This window comes from Carettochelys insculpta, chromosome 1 (genome assembly GCF_033958435.1).
Source record: "Carettochelys insculpta isolate YL-2023 chromosome 1, ASM3395843v1, whole genome shotgun sequence".
Classification (NCBI taxonomy): domain Eukaryota; kingdom Metazoa; phylum Chordata; order Testudines; family Carettochelyidae; genus Carettochelys; species Carettochelys insculpta.
The window spans coordinates 353445620-353465208 of record NC_134137.1 but is presented as its reverse complement, the minus strand read 5'-3'; the positions used below and the strand labels follow the sequence as shown (position 1 = coordinate 353465208).

General features: G+C 47.7%; 1 protein-coding gene across 4 annotated transcripts in view; it reads right to left on the bottom strand.

Annotated features, from left to right (window-relative positions):
- Nucleotides 1-8900, bottom strand: part of ATXN7L1 (ataxin 7 like 1) — a 199166-nt gene extending 190266 nt beyond the window's left edge. For 3 of the 4 annotated variants that reach the window (XM_074984152.1, XM_074984153.1, XM_074984154.1), the window contains exons 1-2: nucleotides 8748-8900; nucleotides 8159-8227 (exon numbers count right to left, since the gene is read on the bottom strand). In XM_074984152.1, the coding sequence (XP_074840253.1) occupies nucleotides 8159-8227; nucleotides 8748-8862 (184 nt within the window). In that variant the 5' untranslated portion in view covers nucleotides 8863-8900. Of the gene's footprint in view, nucleotides 1-8158; nucleotides 8228-8747 lie in introns of those variants that run through there. The other variant, XM_074984149.1, reaches the window with a different exon arrangement.
- Between the last annotated feature and the right edge of the window lie 10689 nt (nucleotides 8901-19589).

Sequence of the window (19589 nt, the reverse complement as noted above, 5' to 3'; positions counted from 1 at the left end):
TACACTAGCCCAAAACTTCAAAATGGCCACGTAAATGGCCATTTCGAAGTTTACTAATGAAGCGCTCAAATACATATTCAGCACCTCATTAGAATGCCGGCAGCTGCGGCACTTTGAAATTGACACGGCTTGCAGCTGCGCGGCTCAACTGGACAGGGCTCCTTTTCGAAAAGACCCCAGCAACTTTGAAATCCCCTTATTCCTATCTCCTGATAGGAATAAGGGGATTTTGAAGTTGGTGGGTTTCTTTCAAAAAGGAGCACCGTCCGGACGAGCCGCACAGCTGCAAGCCGCATCAATTTTGAAGTGCCGCGGCTGCCAGCATTCTAATGAGGCGCTGAATATGTATTTCAGAGCTTCATTAGTAAACTTCGAAATGGCCATTTACATGGCCATTTTGAAGTTTTGGGCTAATGTAGACGCAGCCTGCATGTCTTCAGGCCCTCAATCCTGGCTGTCTGGAGTTAGCAAATTCCAATCTGCTCCCAGGGATCTGCTAGCTGTTAGAACAAGACCTGAACTCAGACAGAGACCCAGTCCTGAGAACTGAGTGGCAGAACACCAGGAGTTCCGACAGTTAGAGTCCTGCATGGATACAAAAATTTAGATCGCAACTGACCCGCAAAGATGATGAACAATACAACCACAGCTGCAGATATAAAGCAGGTATGTACAGAATTGGAAGGCTCTACTTAGTGGTCTACAGACTCTATTTGCTTCCAGCACAGAAACAGAAAGTCATCCTTGCAACTAGGATCCACTTTGGACTGGACTGTGCACCTTGTGCTTCGTTGCTCCTGCACCCTGGCTTCACTTCAAACCTGGCCTGACTCTGGTTCCTGAGCTGTGATTCTGCTTTCAGGTTTGTGTCCTGCTTCTGATCATTTGGTAACCTGATCCTGCCTGCCCTAGGGAGAAACTTTCCTTTTTTGCTGATCATCGGCCATGTCACTGTGCTAATGGTGTCTTAACCCCTCTCCATGGCTCTCCTCTCCCGCCTGGGGACCTACCCTACCAAGTTTTATAATGGATAGGCTTACTTTTTTCCCATCCCTGTTTTGACAAAAAACAGCATTTTTAAGTCATAACTTAAACAATTAAAAAAACAAAACAAAAACCAAACCTTGCCTACCTGTTGGCACGCAACTCTCTGTTTGTCCTCTGGCCTGTGTAGGACTCTGACCTCCTTGTATCAGATATGGCCTGACTTCTGCTTGACCACTAGGTCAGATGCCCTGTATTCTGGGCATCTGTCTCTCCTGTTCTCTGCTAGTGACCCACAATAGTTTAGTCTCCTCAGAAATGAAATGTTTCCTTCTAACCCGAGTTACTGGGCTCAACATCGGTGTACATCAGTGAAATGTGATGGCCTGTAAAACACAGGAGGTCAGAGTAGATGTTCTTATAGTTCCATCTGGCTTTAAACTCTATGAAAACAAAGTAACAAGCAAACAGTAAAACAGAAGCCACCACAGACCAGAGATCAACACCATCCACAAAACTGGGATAGGGAGTCCTGCCCACCCCTCATTCCGTCCTTGTCACTTCAGTAGCCCCTTTCATAGCATTTCTCCGCCCCTCCATCACAGTATGCTTATTTCTATTTTATGACCGATCAGCTGCAGAGCCGAGAGATTAAGTGACTTGATCGAGCTCAAACTTGACATCAGAGGTGTGAAAAGAACTCAGAACTCTTGTCTTGCAGTCCTTGCTCTTACTGCACAATGCCTGTTCTAATGTAAAAACCCAGAGTCGTTCCTGGAACACACAATTATGAAAAACAAAAACCAGTAGTAAACCAAAGTAAGAGCACGTATTTCTAAACTCTGGCTAACTGAATTGCTATGAAGGTAGGCTGAGTGCAAAGTGTATGTTATTTAAGACTTTAAATACTAATGCTAAAGTGAAAAAATAGCTGAATAATCATCAAGGCAGCTTATGAACTACAGACAATTTACGTTTGGTTGAATAAAAGGACCTGAGGAATCATGAAGCCCCACTCTGCAACAGCTCAAGTGGTTTACAAGTACAGCCTGAAACAAACATTACATCAGACTAGGATATATACTCTTAAACTGGCAACCACACATATGGCTGTGAAAGAGGATAAAGGGTGGGGGAAAAACAGCTGGTTTGTTAAATATTTTCCTAACCTTTCATCCCATCAGCTGAGCAACTTAAAGCACAGAGACAGAACTATAAACATCATGCCACTTTACCAGTTCTCTAGGATTGACAATGGGATCTCACTACAGAAGAGATCCCTAATAGGCCACTGAATACCCATTTCTTTTCTTATCTTCTCATCACCCCAAATGTTACCATAATTTGCAATGAGTACAAAGAATGTGAAACAGAAAAATCTCATGGTAATTCCATCAGCCAACAGAAAACCACACAGCTTCCCACTAAATTCAAAATCTCTATCCTGAAGAGCATTAGGTTGATTTCCCAATCACCAGTAAACCCGCAAGCACAAATGCTGAGGGCAATTATCAGGTACCACTTAGATCCTCAGACTCAAACTTATACCAACATAATGATCTTTCCACGGCATCAGTGGACTGAGTCCTGAAGCATCTAACTGTACATCTATATTAGAATTTGTTTTACATGTATTTTTGCTAGAACAACTTACTAAGAAGAATATGAGTCTATGTTGTCTGAAAAGATTTCTGGTAAATGAAGAGGAGTTTTCAACATTGTAGCTGGATTCCTTTCATCTAGCAATCTCAAGGATTTCTATGCAGAATGTAAGAAAAAAAATGTTCTAGTTTAAAAGTAGCAAATTCTTTTACATATTGAAAGAATTTTTAACAAGTTGACAGTTTAGACACATACATTAAAAGGATCCAAAATCCTGACTGGAAGATCTATGGGCAGAAAGCACCATTCACACTATCATCATCCACTCTTTCACCCACCTTGGCGTGAGGAAACACAGCACACGTTCATGTAAGCTTTTCTGAAACCTACTCTACAACTTCAGATGTATTTTGTACAATCCTCAGCATAACTAGATCCCAGTTCTGACAAAACCTCAGGCGACTACCATAAGAGAGCTAAATAAATACATAATAATAAACAATAATGACATAGTACACAGCTAAGGTGAGAGTTTGACAATATTTATTCCCTAGCAGAGCCTCAGTGTTGCACAGGAGGTCAGGACAGAATCCTAGAAAACACCACAAAGCCAAATGACTGTATATCCAACTGATCTGGCTGTGAATGTGAGAACACGGACAACCCAATGGTTAACCACGTCCTCGCAAGGAACACTGACAAACTAATTTGTTTTGTCTTTTCTTATTACTCCACTTTTGATTATTTTCCCTCCCACCTTTTCCTTGGGATTTTTTTTCCTACACCACTCAAGTTTATATTCTATGATCCCCTTTTGAAAACATCCTCTGCTGTCTCCCTATCCTCATTTCCAAGAATCACTTATAATGGAATCATCATTTTCATGTTATGTACAGCGCAGATATTAAGAATAAAAATGACTAGACTGGGGTCTGCAGCCTGGGGCTCTGGAGCCGCATGCGGCTCTTTAAGGATTTCTTTGCGGCTCCCAACACTATAATTGCAAAGTTTAAAAAAAAAGAACAACCCCAGGATAATTTTTGATAAATGGTGAACATCTAAAAGCCCAACAAAAACAACTTATATCTAAATACCAAATGGTATGTGATCTCAATGTTGGATAACTCCTTCTTTACTATGTGCAGCGCATGGTGGGATATGATACCATCTTTGTGTTCTAATCGTGTTGCTAATAAAGTCTTGATTTTGTAAAGGAAAAGGAAGCTCCCAGCATTCCTGCTCTGAAGGACACTACACATTTTAAGATGGTACAAGCACACATGTAATGTTTGAGGAAACTGAATATGTAAAAAATTTGTGAACATCCTGCAGTATACATGTATCACATTATAAATCATTGTGTGTGCACTGTTCTTAAAACCAAGCTTACAAAAGTATGATTTGATGTTATTTATAAAGGACTGTCTCATATTCATAGACATTGCGGCTCTTGAATTATTGTGCTTCTTACCTAATTCAAAAAAAATGGCTCTTCATCCTATTTGGGTTGCCAACACCTGGACTAGGCTGTCCATGAATTTTACTCTAGTGCTACTGAGGTCTTCATCTGCAGAACTGTCCTGCAGGCGAATATTACATATTGGAGGATATGAGGGAAAATACCTGATACTTGTAATTCTGACCCAATTTACTCCTTCCCCGGATACATATCTCCTCTTGCTATCTATCCTTTCAGCAGTCCAGCTCCAAATGTAGTCACCAGTTTGAACCCAGAGACTGGGCATATGTGATGCTGATCCAGATAAACACAAATTTTAAAACAGATACATAGATTATAACTTGTTCTGCTATAATGAATTGCTTATCTATGTGGCTGTAAAGCGATGAGTTGCAAACTTCAGCACTCATCAGATTCAAACTGGAACATTAAAATCTTTTGAACTGGAAAAGTGCAAATTGGCTATAACATCAACCTTAACATTTGACCCTTTCAATTTTATGGGGTTCCAGAGAATCTAAAGCAGAGATTCCAGAGAGACACTAGATTTAAACTGAAACACCAATGTAGCAAATTCATCTCTGGTGCAAAATCAGTAAAGCTATATCAGCCGATAGTTGCTTAACGCATCTCAACACATGTACAGTGTAACAAAGCACACATCTCTTTCAACGTTAAAGATTTATGCATATAAGAAAGGACACTCCTTTTTACACAACATGTGAATTCACTTGAGAGTAAGTGAAAATATTTGATATACATAATATATATAAAATTATTAAAATAACAGGTTATCACAGAAATGGTGATTTTTTCGCATCAACTTCATAGTCATATAATTACAGCTTAGAGAATATTTCATAGCAAATAAGTGATCCAATGATTTAGTCTCATATCGTACATATAACATCCACAAGCAAATCCTCATTTCCTCAAATTTGTTAGTCAGTTCTAAGCAGTGCTTTTTTTTGTGATGATACTTGCCAGTACTGCATACTGGTACCTCAGACATGGGATTGGCTGGGGTGGAGGTGGGGAGGAGGCTGGGCAGGGAGGGAGCGAGCCAGCTGAGTGTCCACTCCTCTTTGTTTGACAAAAGGTGGCACTGACTCTACGTAAAAATTCCAAACAGTACTCCAAGTTTTGGTAGTCACCATTTGAGCTACACTGATTGGCTGTGATTTGTGAGATAGGTCACATTATACTGCTTCCTGATTAGATAAATAATCAAGCTTTTCTTGCACGAATAATTATGCATTCAAATGTCATTTTCCTGTGAATATATATCTTTGAAATATACTTTCCACAAACATACACAACAGTAAAAGTCAACCACATTAACAAAAAGTAAACATAAAGGAGTTATGATCATGGTCAAAGAACGTTCACGTGCAAATATAAGCAAATATTTATGATTCTTTCCCTCCACTTTTTTCTTTCACTATACAAATAGTAAAACAAGGGGCAGCACATGGTGCTGTCTTTAGTAATTCTCTAATTTCACAGACTCATAGAATCCTAGGGCTGAAAGAAACCTCAGGAGGTCATCGAGTCCAGCCCTCTAGTTTTCCTCTCTCCTTTTTTTAAATATGGCCTCATTGCACCTTTTGCACTACATGAATTACATATTAAAGTCAAACTCTTAGCTGCTCACTCTCAGAGGTGAGCATTTACTCACACAGACTCCAGTGACATGAATGGAACTATTTTACATAACTGCTTACTGCTGAAAGAGGTACGTAAACTGGACCATAAAGAGCAAGAGAGTCTTAAATACTATACTATTATACCACCAAAAAATGATCCATCATGGGTTATGCCCCTCTTCAAATATTACTTCCTCATCTATCTCATTTGCACAAATAGGAATACAAATGCTGCTAGTTTTTATATGGTTTTATTTTTGCTCATTGATAAGAGGAACTTAGACAACATCTGATGAGTGCTTTATAGAATACAGACTAAGTAGCCAAGCAATCCCTGGTAAGTGACAATTACTTAAAATATGAATATTTTAAAAGGGACATTTGGTATTTATAATCATGACAAAAGACATATGCTATGAAAAAGCTAATTTGATCAAATGAAGATTTCTGGATTTTTTCAATGTTTACAAATAACTTACTTTCAGGCTAAGTCTAGATTGCTGACATTTACACAACGCATTTGCTGACAGTTCTGTCGGGAGAGGCTTTTTGAACATTTCTCCCATCCACACAGGGCCAAACGTTGAAAAAACCCTCTGTCAAGACATCCCAACTTCCACATGGAACGAAGCGTGGAGGGATTTTGACAGAATGCTCCAACAGATCTGCGGTCTGACAGAAGTTTTGGCGACAGAAGCCTGCAGTCTAGAGACAGCCTCATGGAATAAACATTATTATAACCCACATGAAGTCTCAGATTTTTGTGAAATCCTGTTTATAAACTAGTTTATAGCTTGGAGGTAGTCTGTGGTATAAGGAAACGAACTGAATTATATGAGATCACAAAGTCAAGATGGATTTGAACTAAAGACATTCCAGGTTCACAAGCCTTGATCATAACAAAAACATTCTCAATCCATACAAAACTTGTTGCATATCCAAGATCAGGACACAACTACAAGTACTGTTACAAATCTCATTGCCCACATATTTGCATGTTGGACTCTGGCACTTTAGATTTTTCCCAACTTTAGCAGGGAGAGTCAAATTTCATTCATGATTTGCAAAGGGTACTCAGACACAGTGATGGCTAAGGTATGACAATTTACATTAACAGGATGATTGAATGAGTAAGGTAAAAATATTTCAGATCATGCTAATTTATACAAATGGATTAAAAGTCCTGCAAGTTGCTATCTGAAAGTAGTAACAGATTTCTAAGGTATGGTAAAGCATGAATGATTTACATTAATTACCTCTGAATTTGAACAACAAAGTTATAAAGTTCATCTGGAAAAGGAAAGTTTTCATTTAAGTTGCCAACAACATTACCATTGTCACAAAATTAATGTGATAAAAAAATCATTCCATGATTCTGTGATGTAGATACTCTAAAGATATATATTGTTATGACACCAGGAGCATCCTTTATTGATAATGTGATCTCTCTCATCCTTAGTACGTCATGTAAAAGTTTCACGGCTGCAGGACTGCTTCTTATGAACCAATTTCATACCAAACATATTTTTGGTGGTGATCTGGCTATGAGTTTAAAAAAAAACAAACACAACATTCATCTTATAACAAACTAAATATTTCATCAGCAAAGTGACCCTTAAAATCTGCCAAATACTACTTCACAAATTTCATAATATACTATAGTCAAGTGTTAACTGAGTAAATCCTACCAAACAAACCTGTAGATCTGAGAGCCTGCAGCCACACCAAAGTTGTTTCTTCCACCAGCCTACAGGCCTCTTGCATATTTAGAACTGTCTATACACTGGGATGTATTTGCATGTTCACATTCACAGCACCAGGAAACTTAACATTTTGAACAGCAGTCTGATTTCTCAAACAACTTATTAGATTTGGTCTCAGGTTATACACATTAGCTGATTTTAATAAAATGTAATACTATGAACTATCCATATAGTTATCTGTAACCACATTCACCTCACAACAATCTCAGACCAAAATGCAACTTGAACGAATATGAACTGACTTAAATATTACCACAAAGCAATTATCTTCCAGCGAGAGCAAAAAACAGCTTATACTGTTGTCTTTCCAGTTGCTAATAACTTTTAGAATTAAGCTGCTTGAAGTTGATAACCCAAGTGTATGCATGTGTACTTCCATACTGAAGTGAAGGGCATGTTATACCAAAAGGATAACCTCTTACAAAAAAATTCATTATAGAGTGTCACATTGTCCTTTGACTTAAAATTGCCTTATATTCTTTACCATGTATCACTTATGCACACACACCAGTTACATTTATATTTTAAAAGAAGTTGACACATAGTGTCAGAAGTGACAGTTGCTTGTGTCTATTCAAGCCTGCTAAGCATTCTTCACGGTTACCCAACAGAACAATCCACATGATGTTATGATACCATCGTAAGACCATACCATGCTCACAACCACTAGGACACAGACAGGTGTACCAGTGGTTTGCACTTACCTTCTTTATTAAGCCTCATAACCTCCCTGCTTTTTCCACCCTCTTTTCCAGTTTCTTCTAGATCTACACCTGCAGAAGAAAAGAAAAGTCGGAGCCAGTCAAAGGAGATGTGTTTATTGAGAAGGGAAGGAGCTAATGGGTATAGGTTTAACAGCAAAAAAAACCCAACTATCCCTGTCACTGCATTTGCCATGAAGTACCAGTGCCTGCCTCCCTGGGCAACAGCATCCTCCTGCCCCCCTCCCATCCCAGCGCTTCTTCTCTTCCGCCACTCTGCCCCCTGCAAGAGCATCCTCCTGCTGCCCCTCACCCCAGGCAGCTGGCCCAGCTGAGGGACCCAGTACCGTGCCGGCAGCAGGTACCGCGGACTCCGCACCTCCCCACGCGCCTGGGGACGGAGGTCTGTGCGTTGGCGTGTGGGGGAGAAGGCAGCCCCTAGTGCAGTGGGGGGACAGCACAGCCGCGGGCCTCCCCGCGGCCCCCCACCAGCCCGGGCGGCGAGCCCCGTCCCCTCCTCCGTGTGTGGACCCGGGGGAGGGGAGCAGCATGGGGAGCCCGGGCAGGGCTCTGTGTCTGGTGGTGCCCTTACTGTGCGGGAGGGCGGCGCCGTGCGCGTGCGGGGGGGCGGCCTCCCGGACCCAGGCGGCCCAGGGCTGGCCCAGGAACGCCTCGGGACTGGGCACGGGCCGCTCCAGGGCCGCCATGGCGCCGCTCCTGCTCCTGCCTCCTTGTTGCTTTTCCCCTTTCCTTCGGCACCAGCGGCGAGCGAGCGAGCCAGCCACGGGATTCGAGAACGCCGCACGTCATCCTCGGGACGTTCCGCCGCCCACACGGGGGTAGTGTCAGCCCCTGCTCCCTATCAGATCGGGCTCCCAGCACCGCGGTGCGCATGCCCGGAGCGGCCGAGCCTGCGCACTGGCCGCGGCGAAGCCTCTGCCCGGAGCCTGGTGCCTGAGCCGGCGAGGGAGGGGGTGCGAGGCAGCCGGAGGCCGGCGGCGGCGGGCCACGCGCGAGGCTCAGAAGCTGGGGCCGCAGCGGGCGGCAGGGGGCTGTGGAGCGCCAGCCGGCAGCCGGGCACGCCTCGGGAGATGCGGCTGAGAGACAGCGGCAGGCGGGGAGCGGGAGGTTGTCGTAAAGGAAGTGCCCAAAGCAAAGCCCTGCGCCCTCGGAGCGGCTGGGTCACAAACGTGCTCTGGGCACCCACCACTCCACCTGTCGGGCGTAGAGAATTCAGGTCCCCGCGGCCTTGTCCTCACTGCGCTTTTCCTGCAAACTTACCTTCCCCCTCCCCCTCGCCCGTGACAGCCTAAACTGGAAATAAGCTACATGGTTTGGCTGCGTCTACACTACCAGATACAATCAGTATTGAAACATCACTGTTGTTATTGCAAATACCGTTAGCTCTAATACCTGTAACAAAATGCCAATATTACGGGACGAGTATGGCAGCAATTTCAAATTTCAAATAAAGGCTGGTGTGTAAGTACCATGTCTTTAATTAGAATTTATTAGCCTCCAGAAGTGTCCCATATGTATCCCACAAAGCTACATGGTCACCCTCCATGTATGGCTGCTTCCGTCTCTTGCTCTCCATCCAGGGGTGCAGGAAGAAGGTCACAGGAGGCCCATGAATTTTTGATTGAACTAGAATTTGAATTTCAATTTGAATTCTGCAGTGCCCAGGCCTGCAAATATAAAGGTCCAGATGCACAGCTGATGGAACTGGGCAGGGGTGGACAGGGCCGATAGCACAGCAGCCCACTGCTACGCAAATGTCTGCAGAGGACACGTGGCACAGGGAACATGGGTGGGTTTGTGGGAGGGCTGAAGGCACAGCTGCCTGCTGCTATGCCAATGTCCGCAGTGGATGCAAAGCACAGGGAACCTGGGTGGATTTGCGGGAGGGCTGGATTCTGTTACTGGGTGCTCTGAATTCTAGGACAGTGCTTTGCATTCTGAGATTCTAACATGAAACACCCACAAGCAACTCCAGGGCTAAGGCTCAGTGGGATAGGTACCCACAATGCACTGCTCACACTGTCAAATCTGCATAGGGCAAAGGGGACACGGAAAAACAATAGGCTGAATTTCAAGAGGGTTTGTGGACATTTAAATTCAAAAGAACAAGGTTAAAATATAATTTATTAAAAATCAAATTTATCTTGTGTAGATGTAGCCTTTGTGCTATGCGTAGCTTATTTTGAGTGTAGTTCGAAACAAGCTATTTCTGCATTTGCGGCTGTCTAAACAGCACCAAATGTTGAAATAATGCACTATTTTGAAACATCCCTTACTCCTCCTGCAGCAACGGCTCCAGGGATGCTGAAATAGTGCAACTCTTATTTTGAAAAATACTTCAAAATAACAGGTACATTTTACAGGCGTGGAATAGCTATTTGTATCCCAAAATAGCTCTGCTGTGTAGACATAGCCCTTCTGAGCATTTTGCTTTGGGGGTTAATGGCAGAATGTGCATTTGCAGGTGTAATCCACACATAGAATCATAAAACGTTCATTCATGCTTTGTGTATGCTGTTGTAACTGTCCACAGGCAGACTCAATCTGGGACCTTAGTACAGGCATCTCTACAGCTTGAGCTAAAGGCCAGCTGGCTCTCAGTTTAAGCTGTAGAGGACACATTCTTTCTCTGTGAAGTGGTCTAGGTACCACTACATAGGGCAGTTAACCACACATAGGTGTGTGGGTTACACTGTGTTAATAAATGTGCAAAAAATAAGTTCATTAATACAGTGTCATTTTGGCATCTCCAAATGACACCCATCTGTTATTGCACAAAAACTATGGATGCCAGTTAATAGTGGCTTTTTATTTTTGAGGACTTTCAATCAAAGGAGCTTAACTTAACGGGCAGTGCTAAATTTTAATTCATATAGTTTGTATTTTTGTTATTTTCAAACCGTCTACACTAGGTAGTTTTGATGAGAAAAGTCAGGTTCTGTTGATAAAACTGAAGGTGCACATGCTACAATCCTTCTCCTGCTGATTTAACTCTCCTGCTATACCAACAAACTAAAACTACCACAATAAGATGTGTTGGGCATTTTGCAACAAAATTATATTGATGCAATGTTAGTGTAGATGCTGTGCTTGCTTCTGTCATCGTAACTGGCCTCCAGGAGGTATCCCACAATGCCCATCATGACCACTCTGTCAGTAGTTTGAACTCTGTCACCTTGAATGTATACAGGTGGCATGTCCCCCTCCCCATTTAAAAGCCTGGGATTTTTTACAATTATTACTTGGTCAGTGTGAACAGTTCACATAGCATCTTCACAGCTGACCATGCTGGCTTTCTGCAGTAGATGCACTTCCACATGGAATACACTAAAGCTATTGGATCTGTTGGGTCTGTGAGGAGAGGAGGCTATGATGTCATAACTTGCCTCCAGCCACAGGAACTTTGATACCTATAGGCAGATTGCTAAAGACACGCAGCCAGAGGCTGAAGGAGGCCTACCAGAAGGCAAGAGAGGCCAACAGTCACTCTGGTGCAGCACTGGACATGTCACCAAGAGTCCCATAGAAAATTCAGTGGAAGCAGCAGAGGTCAGCAGAGAATGAAGTAGTAAATGAGGAAGTGGAGTTCTAGGAAGATGTGGAACACACAACAGTGCCATCCAGTGAGTGCTAAATCAGGACTTCTTGACCTCAAAGTGGCCACACCAGTCCTGTACTGCACCTCTGTCATACCTAATGCTGGGGACATGAGCTCACATTTTGCTTGGATACTGCATGGTGAGAGGAGAATGTACTTTGTTATATGGTAGGTGAAAAAGAAGGCATAGAAATTAACAACAGAGCCTGAGCAGCTATGCATTGAGAACCTGGCAAAAAAGTTTATTAATGTGCACTAGGATTACCCAGGAATTCTTCACAGTGATCTCTAGGAAACGTTCCTGTAGGTATTCTGTAATCTTCTGCCAAAGGTTCCTTGGCAGAGCTGCCTTGTTTCTCTCCCCACTGTAGGGAACTTTGCCATGCCAACCAGCAATTATTTCTGCAGAGACTAGAGCAGCATACAGGCAAGCAGCACACAGACTCAGTCTGAAGCTTCCCACATGCACCTTTGCATCTTGGCTTACCTTCAGGAGTGAGATATGTGATTACCCCGGCCTATGAAAAAGGGTTTTCATATTCAGAATAAGTGTGTGTAGCGGTCCTCTTTGCAAACCATCTAGTCCCTTAGTTCCTTCTTGCCCATTCCCTCTTCCTAATCCCTGCCACCACCTCAACAGTACATCCATACTGTTGCCAAGCTGTATGCTAGCAAAGGGACAACGAAAAAGAGGTGTTTAACTTTTGTGGTTCACCGCTGTGAGAGAACTCACAATACTATTTATGTTAATTGTTTCTTTGGCTTCTGCAGATGTGACCTTGAGGACCCCCTCCTCTACCCCAACAGAGCAACTCTGTCAGATAAGGTGGCAAACTAGGAGGAGTAAGGAGGATATAGTTCATAAAATGCTTCAGTCGGCAGATGCAGCTTATAGTGAAACAAGAACATGGAGGCGCGGAGGAGAGCCACATGGTGGGGAGGAGGGACTAGCCTGCCAGGTGTATGGTGAATTGGGAGGGGCAGCCCCATAAAACGGGAAGCTCAGAAAACAAGTTTCTCTGCCTCACCTGCTAAATCCTGTTCAGGTAAAAAGCCTTCTCAGGCACTGAAACCCACCGAAATCCTGTGCACTACAGGGCATGCTGCTGCTGGACGGAGGCCGAGATCCGGGACCTGCTGGGGCTCTGGGGCGAGGAGGAGGTGCTGCAGGTAATGGGGAGCAAAAGGCGGAACGCGGATGCGTTCACTTGGCTGGCCGAGGGCCTGGCTGCCCAGGGTCACCCTGCCCGCACTCCTGACCATGTCAGGAGTAAGGTGAAGGAGCTGCGGCAGGGTTACGCCTGGGCCCGGGACACGGCCAGCCGATCTGGGGCCGCCCCCGCCGCTTGCCCCTTTTACAGGGAGCTCAGGGAAATCCTGGGCCCCTGGTACCCCTCCTCCCCCCCGGCCACCCTTGACACATCGGCCGACGAGCCCCAGCAGGCCCCGGAGACAGAGTTGGCCCCGGAGGCAAGACCTGCACCCCAGGGCCCCCCCAGGAGCCCACCCCTGGGACACCAGAGGAGGAGGAGGAGGAGGGGGCCTCCAGCGACGGGGAGCTCCAGATCGCCCTCCCCTCCCGCAGCTCCAGCAGAGCATCCACCCGATGGCTGTCCCCCAGCTGTGGGAGTGGAGCGTCAGGTATGTACCCCCCTGGTGCACACCCACGGGGCTAAGGGGTGGGGACAAGAGACATGACCAGGGCCCTCCACACACCCAGATGACCATGGCCCTGAGGACAGCAGTGGCATGTCCCTCAGAAGAGTCCATCAGCCCCTGCCCCCCAGCAGGACAGCGCCATGCCCCATCCCTGGGGATGGGGGGAGCGGAACCTAGGGTCCCCCGGAGGCGGGGGTTGGACACCCATCATCATCAGCAGCAGCATCTCCGGGGGATGGGGATGGGGAACCAGCAGCAGAGGGGTGGTGGGACAAGGGCCACGGGTCAGGGCCCAGACTAACAGCTGTCTCCACTCTTCTTCCCCCCTCTGTTCCGCAGCTGCACCATCAGAGGGCCCGGAGAGCACCGGCGTGGCATCTGTTGTCCCGGAGAGCCCACCGGGGCCATCCCACCAGGCCAGCCCCTTGGCGGAGCATGGACCAGCCCCAGGACGAGCCCGACAGCGGCATGGCCATCTGCGGGCGTCCACGGACCCCCAGCTGCTCGCCACCCTCTGGCATCAGCTGGAGGTGTCCGGGCGGCACCTGCAGGTGGAGGAGCGGCGGCTCCACCTCCAGGAGCGAGTGCTGGCCTGGCGCCAGGAGGATTGGGGGGCCTTCATGTGCACGTTCGATGCCATCGTGGAGCACTTGGCCCCCCCGCCACTCCGCCCGCCACTCCGCCTGCCGCTCCACCTGCCGTCCCTCCACCATCAGCCGTCCTGGGGCCTGCCACCGAGGGGGACCATGGGCCTCTGGACACCGCCCGGCCGTACCTGCCAGTCGTCCCGGCCCCCACGCAGCCTCGACCAGGCCTCCGGCCGAGACGTGGGTCGCACCCCCCAACACCAGGCACAGGACAATAGGGGTGCGTGGCCGAGGATGTTGCCCCCCAAGGCCCCCTCCTTTGGACTCATTCCCCCCATGTTGGTGTAAATAGTTTTTGTTCTACCCCTGTTTTGTAACTGCCCCCCCATGTACATAGTTCCCCCCTTATTCTTCTGTTTTTCATATTATTAATAATACAAAGGGTTGCATGGTTTTGTTTAAAAAAATTCCATTTTTTATTGTACAGAAGTATGGGGGGGTGTGCTCTCGGGTTCTCTGTGGTGTGGACGTGGGGGCAGGGAGTGTTGTGGAGGATGGGGGGTGCAGTGGGTGGCTCACCAACAGCTGGCCCTGCCAGTGGTCGCCCGCAGCCTGGTCAAAGTGGGCCCGCAGGGCCTCCCCGACCCGGATCCCCTCAGGGTCAACCTGGCGACTGGGGGCAGCGGGTGGCTGGACGTCGGCCCTGCCAGCCTCCACAGCCCAGCCCTGGAAGAAGGCCTCTCCCTTGCTCTCCGCCAGGTTGTGGAATGCGCTGCATGCGCCCACAACCTGGGGGATGTTGGTGAGGCCTGCATCTAGGCGGGTGAGGAGACACCTCCAGCGCCCTTTGAGGTGGCCGAAAGTGCGCTCAGCCACCTGGCGCACATGGTTCAAGCGCATGTTGAACCGCTCCTGGCTGGCTGTGACATGCCCGTGTAAGGGTGCATGAGCCAGGGCTGGTGGGGGTATGTCGCGTCTGCGACGACGCAGAGGGGCATGGTGGTGTCCCCCACAGGGATCTCCCGCTGGGGGATGTAGGTCCCTGCCTCCAGCCGGCGGCACAGGCCCGAATTTCTGAACACCCGGGCATCATGGGTGCTGCCAGGCCAGCCAGCATAAATGTCCAAGAGGCGGCCCCGGCTGTCCACCAAGGCTTGGAGGACCACAGAATGGTATCCCTTCCTATTGAGGAAGCATCCTCTGCTGTGCTCCGGGGCACGGATGGGGATATGGGTCCCATCCAGAGCCCCAAAGCAATTTGGGAAGCCCAGGCTGGCAAACCCCACGATGGCAGCATCCAGGTCCCCAAGCTGCACGAGCCTGTGGAAGAGCAGGGCACTGATTGCGCAGACGACCTGCAGGGGAAGGACATGAGAGAGCACCGGTGAGGGGTGTGCAGGGTGTGTCTGGCCCTCCACCTCCAGGCTCCCCCCCCCAGGCTCCCCCCCGTGGGTCCTCTTACCTCCATGAGGACTGCCCCAACGGTGGCCTTGCCCACGCCGAACTGCTGCCCTACGGATCGGTAGCTGTCTGGAGTGGCCAGCTTCCAGACAGCGATGCCGACCCGTTTCTCTACGGTGAGGGCACGTCGCATGGGTGTGTCCTGGTGCTGTAAGGCAGAGGTGAGCCACTGGCAGAGCTCCAGGAATGTCTGCCGGCTCATCCGGAAATTCCAGAGCCAGTGGTCATTGTCCCACTTGCCGAGCACCAGCCGCTCCCACCAGTCGGTGGTTGTGGGGTATCTCCACAGCCAGCGGCGTGTGCGGCGGGGGGGGCGGCGGCTGGGAGAGCAGCAAGGTCTGGGGCTGCTTCCTCATCCCCCGAGGACAGCTCATCTTCCTCAAATAAAAGATGGTCAGCTGCTTCCTGCATGGCACTGAGCAGGGCAACCACTGCTCCTCCAGGGGCGGGTGTGTGGGCCTCTGGCTGCTGCTGCTGCTGCTGCTGCTGGGGGTCCATGCTGCTTCCACGGCGTGTGCGTGCCTGTGGCTCTGCAGACCGCGTGCTGTGCAGGCTGAGTGTGTCTGGGAGGGGCCCTTTAAGGGAGCGGCTTGCTGTTGCCCCGGAAGTGCCAGTCCGCCCTGTGACCCTGCCTGCAGCTGTTCCTGGCACCCTTATTTCGATTTGGGCCACTTTGGTGTGTAGACGCTCCCCTGCAGCGCCTACTTCAACGTAGTGCTGTCCAACGGCACCAGCCCTGGAGGATGTGTAGACGCTATTCATCGAAATAGCTTATTTCGACTTCGCTACATCGAAATAAGCTATTTTGATGTAGCATACCAGTGTAGATGTAGCTTCAGAGAGTAGTTATCAATAGTTCGCAGTCATGCTGGAAGGGCGCAACAAGTGGGGTTCCACAGGGGTCTATTTTGTGACTGGTTCTATTCAATATCTTCATCAACGATTTAGATATTGGCATAGAGAGTATGCTTATTAAGTTTGCTGATGATACCAAGTTGGAAAGGGTTGCAACTGCTTTGAAGGGTAGGATCTTAATTCAAAATGATGTGGACAAACTGGAGAAATGGTCTGAGGTAAACAGGATGAAGTTTAATAAGGACAAATGCAAAGTGCTCCATTTAGGAAGGAATAATCAGTTTCATACATATAAAATGGGAAGTGACTGTCTGGGAAGGAGTACTGTGGAAAGGGATTTAGAGGTTATAGTGGACCACAAGCTAAACATGAGTCAACAGCATGATGCTGTTACAAAAAAAGCAAACATGATTCTGGGATGCATTAAGAGGAGTGTCGAGAGCAAGACACGAGAAGACATTCTTCAGCTCTACTCAGCACTCATTGGGCCTCAGCTGGAGTATTGTGTCCAGTTCTGGGCACCACATTTCAAGAAAAATATGGAGAAGTTGGTGAAGGTCCAGAGAAGAGCAACAAGAATAATTAAAGGTGTCGAGAACGTGAACTAAGAGGGAAGACTGAAATAACTGGGCTTGTTTAGGTTAGAAAAGAGAAGCCTTAAAGGGGACATGATAGTGGTTTTCAAGTACCTCAGAGAGGGATACAAGGAGGAGGGAGAAAAATTGTTCTCCGTGGCCTCTGAGGATGGGACAAGGAGAAATGGGCTTAAACTGCAGCAAGGGAGGTTTAGGTTGGACATTAGGAAAAACTTCCTAACTGTCAGGGTGGTTAAACACTGGAATAAGTTACCAAGCGAGGTTGTGGAATCTGCATCACTGCAGATCTTTAAGAACAGGTCAGATAGACACCTAACAGGGATGGTGTAGATAGTGCTTGGTCCTGCTGAGAGGACAGGGAATTGGATTCAATGACCTCTAGTGGTCCCTTCCAGTTCTAGTTTTCTATGAAATCACCAGCTAGCCTACCTTCCTCAGGAGGCCACACCTTGGGAAACTTTCCCCCCTCCACCTTCACTTTGCAAATGTTACGCTGAGCATATCAGGCTGCGGTGACCATCAGAATATTTTCTTCATTGAGGTCTGTCAAAAAGGCAGCACCAGTGACCTTTTAATTGGTCAAGGTACCTGCTGAGCCAGCTGTCGAAGGACTTGTTGGTGCTCTCTAGGCCCCTGTTATAAGGACTTATAAACCACATGAGCAAAGGTTAGGAGGGATCACTCTGGAAGGGAGGGAGGAAGGAAGGAAGGTTTTCTATGTAGTCCAGCGTTACTAAAGACGTGCCATTATGCCCCTTTCCTGTCTACTCTGCATTAATGTCAGCAAAATGGCCCCCTTGATCCATCAATACCTGCAAGATGGCATAGAAGTACCCCTTCTGTCTGATGTACTCCATTGCAAGATGGTCTGGGGCCAAAATTGGAATATGTGTTTCATCTATCACTCCACCTCTAAGCCATCCTGTGTTTCCTGTGTAGTACCGAGGGTCACGGTCCTTCGCAGCAGGAGATGGTTAATGGCCCTACACACTTGCACCACTGCAGCGCCCCAGCAGACTTTCTGACTCCAAACTGATTCACAACTGACCAGTAAGGGTCTGGAGTTGCTGGGTTCCATGCAGCAATCACCACTGGCTTCTCCACTGGGAGGACAGCTCTCATACTGGTGTCCTTGCGCCACAGTGCTGCAATACACTTAGCACACAGTTCCAGGAAAGGGGATTTGCACACCCCAAAGTTTTGCAGCATTTGATTGTCATCCCACTAATGCATCATGATGTGATCCCACCACTTAGTGCTTAAGGAACTCAATCCAAGTACCAACAGTCCCCCAAGTGCAGCTGCTCTGTGAATGGCAGCAGAAATCTTGAATTCTTTCTTACCTTGGCAGACAGCAAGGCAGGCACCACCCATTGACTTTCTGATTTATCGCTCATGAAATGCTGCGGGATCAGCAGTGTTGAGTTCATAACACTCACCATCAGACTGGTCAGCTGCTCAGGCTCCACGTTGCCAGCTTGTGGGTGCACAGTTCACAAGAGCTGTTGAAAAACAGTACAAAATGAAGTTAGAAGCCCATGGAATGATGGGACAGAAAGATCCACATCATGAGAGGGTGATTGCTCCCCCATGATCCATTTTCAGTGTTCCAAGCAGCAGAGGGTGGTGACTTGCCCAGTGGGATAGCTACCCACAATGAAATGTTCTCACTGTCAATGCAAGACCATGGACTATGGACACACTGTGCTGACACAAGGAGCACTGTATGGATGTACACAACCAAAGTGATTAAAACAGCTTATGATCATCGATGTAACTTGACATACCTTTGTAGTGCAGAGTAGTGCTGGCCTTTGTCAGAAGTGGAGCCAGCAAATCAGTTCAAGTGGGTCCTTGGACTCTAATTCTCGAAAACAGTGGTCGCCAATCTTTCTATGCCTCAGGTCACATTTTGAATTGAAGGGCAATCCAGGATCTACCCCTTTCCCAAAGCCCTGCCTCGCTCTCTCCATCCCTGTCTCTGTCGCACACTCTCCACTACCCTCATGCACTTCACTAGATTTGGTAGGGAGTGTGGACTCAGGCCTGGAGCCAAGGGGTTTGCAGTGGGAGGCCGCTCCAGGCTGGGGCTTGGAGTGCAGAATGGGGTTCGGTGTGCTGGAGGAAGTATGGGATAGTGACTCAGGGGTCAGAGGTCAGGGCTGGGGCAGGAAAGTCTGGGATTCAGGAGAGATTTGGGGTGTTTGCTCTGGAAGGAGGCTCAGAGCTAGGGCTTGGGGTGCATGAGGGGCTCCAGGGTGCAAGAGGTATGGGGTGCTGGCAATGTGGGGGAGATCAGAGCCCAGGCCAGTGTTCTCTGTAAGCTGAACACTTGGGCACTCACCCAGGAGAGATTCAGATGGTGCCCAGATGATTAGCCAAGAGTCCGCAGCTGGCAGCACGTGTTTCTACCTGTGGTGTACATCCACATACGCCCAAGTGCACATAACAAAATTTATTCCACACATGGGTGGAAAAAATTAGAGGCATCACTGGTCATGGCTGGGGCAGGGGGTTTGGGTTCAGGATGGGATTTGGGGTGCTAGCTCTGGGAGGAAGCTGGCGGTTGGTATGCAGCCTCCCATTGGGTGGCTCTTACCTGCAGGCAGCTCCCCATTAGTGGCTCAGTGAGGATAAGACAGATTCCTTGCCTGCCC